The sequence below is a fragment of the Benincasa hispida genome, chromosome 10, assembly GCF_027475165.1.
Source record: "Benincasa hispida cultivar pf3 chromosome 10, pf3_genome.v1.1, whole genome shotgun sequence".
NCBI classification, from domain to species: domain Eukaryota; kingdom Viridiplantae; phylum Streptophyta; class Magnoliopsida; order Cucurbitales; family Cucurbitaceae; genus Benincasa; species Benincasa hispida.
This window is the reverse complement of record NC_143487.1, coordinates 24,724,116-24,728,412: the sequence shown is the minus strand read 5'-3', so window position 1 is coordinate 24,728,412 and position 4,297 is coordinate 24,724,116. Positions and strand designations below refer to the sequence as shown.

The 4,297-nt window shown below is 37.2% G+C and overlaps 1 protein-coding gene across 1 annotated transcript; it reads right to left on the bottom strand.

Moving 5' to 3' along the window:
• Positions 1–1,870: 1,870 nt before the first annotated feature.
• Positions 1,871–3,671, bottom strand: LOC120088516 (putative GPI-anchored protein At4g28100). Its single transcript, XM_039045886.2, has 2 exons — positions 2,490–3,671; positions 1,871–2,414 (listed from the first exon to the last, which is right to left on the bottom strand). The coding sequence occupies exons 1-2, from the start codon at positions 3,066–3,068 to the stop codon at positions 2,085–2,087; spliced, it is 909 nt and encodes a 302-aa protein (XP_038901814.1). The 5' UTR covers positions 3,069–3,671; the 3' UTR covers positions 1,871–2,084.
• Positions 3,672–4,297: the final 626 nt, after the last annotated feature.

The window sequence follows — 4,297 nt, the reverse complement described above, 5'->3', positions numbered from 1 at the left end:
TTCGACAACAACATTGCAATGCTGGTCTAATTCTATCAAAGTATTGCAACGCTCAGGCTTAGCGTTGCAATGCATCCCCAAAGTGCTGCTACTTCCTTTTTTCATCGAATCTCGCCTTCCGTCGTAGTGTTGCAATGCTCCCATGTTCTTTGAAACGTTGCATTTTTCCTCTCTTTTCTCCACTCCTTTTGGTCCATTACTCAATTTTGACTCCTTTAAGCCTAATTTGGTCCTTTTTGGCTTATTTTAAGTATAATTAACTTTTCGATCATAAATATTGAAAATCACTAGCAAACACATCAAATCTAATAAAAATATATTAAAAACAATCCTAAATCTAAGGCAAATAATGCATATTTTGTGTGCGTTTCACACATTTTTGGTGCTATCAGAGATTGGAAGAATTGAAGATCGAAACACTAAAGCTTTAAAGACTGAAGCTTTTAAGCTCTGAAGTTTGAAAACCGAAGTTCTACTCTGAAGTTCTGAAGACTGAAATTCTCAAGCTTTGAAGTCCAAAGACTAAAGCTCTCAAACTTTGAATCTCCAAAGCTCTAATGATAAAGGTCGGAAGAACCAAGGTATGAAGCTCTAAAGCTTTGAAACTTCGAAACTCCAAAGCTCTAAAGATCCAAAGGTTGAAGCTCTAAAGATTTGAAGAACAAAACTCTCTAAAAGCTTTGAAGATCAGAAGACAGACTTCAAAACTCTTAAGATTTAAGCTCCAAGGATCAACTATTACACTCATAAAATCTAAGGATTAAAGCTCATAAGACTTCCAAAAGATTAGAAGACTCTCTGAAACTTTTGAAGTCAGAAACTCCAAAGGTCGATTCAAGCAAATCAACAAACCAGAAGTCAATCCAAGTTGATCAACTAGCCATAACTGATCCTAGTCGATCAACAAATTAGAGGTCGATCTAGGTTGATTAATAAACTAGAGGCCCATCCAAATTGATCAACAAGCCACAAGCTGATCCAAACTTATCAATAAGCTAGAGGTCGATCTAAATGATCAATAAGCTAGATGTTGATCTAAACCAATCAATAAGATCAACAAATCTCAAGGTTGATCTTTCAAGAAGATCATCAAGCCCAAATGCCGATCATCAAAGAAGATTAACATGCCTAAGGATGCCCAAATGCTGATCATCGAAGAAGATCAACATGCCTAAGGATTAAAATTTACTTTTCAAGAGAAAGTATCAAAGGATTATGTATTAGAGAGTGTACTCATTATATTATACTAAAATCAATACAAATACAAAGTTCACTCAACGAATTAAATTTCTCTGAAAATCTCGTAAAAAAAACTCTTAATAAATTATTCGATAAAAGAAATGTCATTTTTGGTTGGCTAATAATTTTTAGACTAAAAAATCCATTTATATTCGGACTTTAAGATGTGTCTTTATTAATGTCTCAATTTTATCAATTTAAACTCCAAATTTTTATAAATGAATCAATTTAGACACTTCATTAGTGGTTTATAGTTATTTCATTTGATTCCCTTTAAGATTAACCCACTAACATTTGTAAGAAAAACTATAACATATATTTTTTTTTTCTAAACAAGAAACAAAAATAGATCAAGATGATTAGAAAAAAATTGCATCCATGAAGTTCTAATGCAGAGTTTTAATTGATTCATCCATAAAAATCCAAGATTTTAATCGATCAACTTTTAGTTTGTAATTTTAAATGATACAATGCCAATGTTTAGAATTATAAAATACTTTTCTCCCTAATTTTTTTAATTTAGCTTGTGTGACTCGTGAGTTCATGACTTTTCAAAAACAATTATGTCAGGTGGACCCAATCTCTGTAGACATTTGGAACATTGTGTTCAAGTCCAACTCCAACAAACATATTTTTGACAGTCACAATGAAATGAACATCATATATAATTCATATACCAAATGATTGAATTTAATTTACTTCAAAACACAAATATTTACTCCTCCAAGTAAAAGTAAAGCTAACCCAATTTTACCGTAGGGTAAAAGACAAAGACAAAATCAACGGCTTCATCTGATACGACGTGGGCTTCCGCTCCAAAACAGTCCAAGAAACTTTTGCCCATATTACGGCCATACTATTACTAACAGGCAAACTAAAGGCGTTAGCAATAAGCGCAAAAATGGCAACATAAAAATGGAGGATTGTGACTGTGAATGTGCGTCATCAAATTGAAGATAATCAACAGCGAGTGGCATGTTTTCTTGATCTGGACTGCACTTGGAATTGTGAGGCGGGTGGGCACTGTACATAATTGCCCTCAAAACCGCCGAAACCGTCGGAATATACGCCGTTTTGTTACGAGCAAGCAACCATGTCAGTCCCATCAGTTGGCAATCTCTATTGAACATTTTCCTTGCTCTTTCCGTCGTGCTGCTGTCTCGAACTCCCTTCACCTAAAAAATCAACAACCCAATTTTTAGTTATCCATTTTAATGACGAGAGGAAAAAATGGATCAGTTTCGTTGTACCTTTTGGAGTGCTCCAAGGCATTTGGTGCAACCAGAGTAAGAAGCGTTTTGGCAATTCTTTTCCAGATCACGCACCGCCGCCGTTGGAGTGGCATTCTGGAAGCCGGAGAGATTGAATGCGGCCGGACAAGACAAGGAACTTATCTGATGGAGTCGAATTCCACAGAAGCACAATACGGCGTCGCAGCTGGAATTCGGCTGGGGAATTTTTATGTTGCGTCTCGCCAATGAACTCTGAAGTGATTCCACGCATTTCTGGGAATCGTCTGGCATCAATGGCAGATCTATTTCCGCTGATGGCGTTGGAGCCGACACTTCCAATGCGGACCTTGCGTGAGCCGCGAAGAGCCATGCGGCTAGCACCGGACAGCACCGACTCCGGTCTAGGTTCCCATTGCAGGCTTGGCTCACTCCCCCGAATAGCTCGTCGGATAAATCCAACCGGCAAGTTTGAGTTTCCGTTTCTACTGGGAAGGCCGGAACCGAGAATTGGCCTCGTACTAAGACAGCAACAGAAATTGGGAACAGAGTCGTTGAAATCAGAAGGATTGTTGCAAGTATGAGCATCAGAGAGATCATATTTTGAAATTCCTTTGTTGGGTTTTGATTTTGGCAAGTATACGAAATATAGACTATTTGAGAAAACGAAGGTTAAAGCTGATTTAACTAAAAAGGGAATCGGATTTTATAGCTTTCTAGAACCGAAAACTAAAGCAATCTCAAGAGAGGAAGGCGTAAAGCAAAAAGAAGAAGAAGGAATTGGGAGGTATCCAAAAGAAGTAGAAATTTGGTTTGGTCTGAAAGATGGTCACGGAGATAAAGAAAAACAGGACATAACCACATGGGGTCTCAACATCTTGTAAAGTGAGAATAGATAGAGAAAGGGGTAGAAATTGCCGCGGCCATTTCAGGACAAAGTTTTTGAGTGGGTGGAACTCGATGACATAATATATTACCTAATCGTAATTGGAATCGAATTATTACAATTTCTTTTTGGTATTCTATAATGAAGTTGGGGAGTCCCTGCCCTGCAAAAGGAAGAGATTCGTCTTGCTGGATTTGAGAGAGAAAGTGTGAGAAGAAAAAGAGATTTGGCAGTTTGTTTTGTGATGTCCTTTTTTGGTATTGCAATGACCATTGGATAAACTTTGTGTTTGTATAAGAGCTCATCAAATTGCCTCCGAGTTTGGTGGAAGCCTCTCTCGTGGAGAAGAAGTACCTAAACCCAACCCAAACCACGGTTCATTTTATTCTATTCCATGAGTTGTTTGGTTAGCAATTTGGATCTTGTTTTACCTTTTTAAATTTATTCAATTTAATAAGTATTTGTTTAACATACCATTTGAATTCGGACCTTTAATATTAATATTGTTGTTTTCAAAACTTATTAGAGAAATATTGTTGTTTTGAGAATTCGAGGCTAGAGGTCGAACGTTGAGAGCTCGACTAATGTGGAGGTCGAATGTTGAGAACTCGACGAACAAAGAAAAACTTGGAAAACAATACATAAGCCAAAACTTCAACCCTCGACAAGGGAAATCTCGCGAATCTCGTTTAAGTTGTCGAAGGTTGAAGTTTCGACACACATCCACCTTCGAGATTGCAGGTTTATTACTTTTCTTTTTCCTTCATAGAGAAAATAAAGTAATGAGATGGTATACTATATGTATCTGTGTACTCGAGCTGCTTCTAACAACCTATGTATTTTGTTATCATTTCAAATTAGACGGAGGCTTGTGAGATTGATGTGAGAGGGTGGGGATGGCTATATTCTGGGAGCGAACTTCAGGCAAATATGAAGCGCATGG

Excerpts from the sequence above, each read along its gene's own strand:
- LOC120088516 (XM_039045886.2), bottom strand. The coding sequence starts at position 3,068 with ATGATCTCTCTGATGCTCATACTTGCAACAATCCTTCTGATTTCAACG. Across the intron at positions 2,415-2,489 it reads GCCTTGGAGCACTCCAAAAG|GTGAAGGGAGTTCGAGACAG; the intron begins GTACAACGAAAC and ends TTGATTTTTTAG.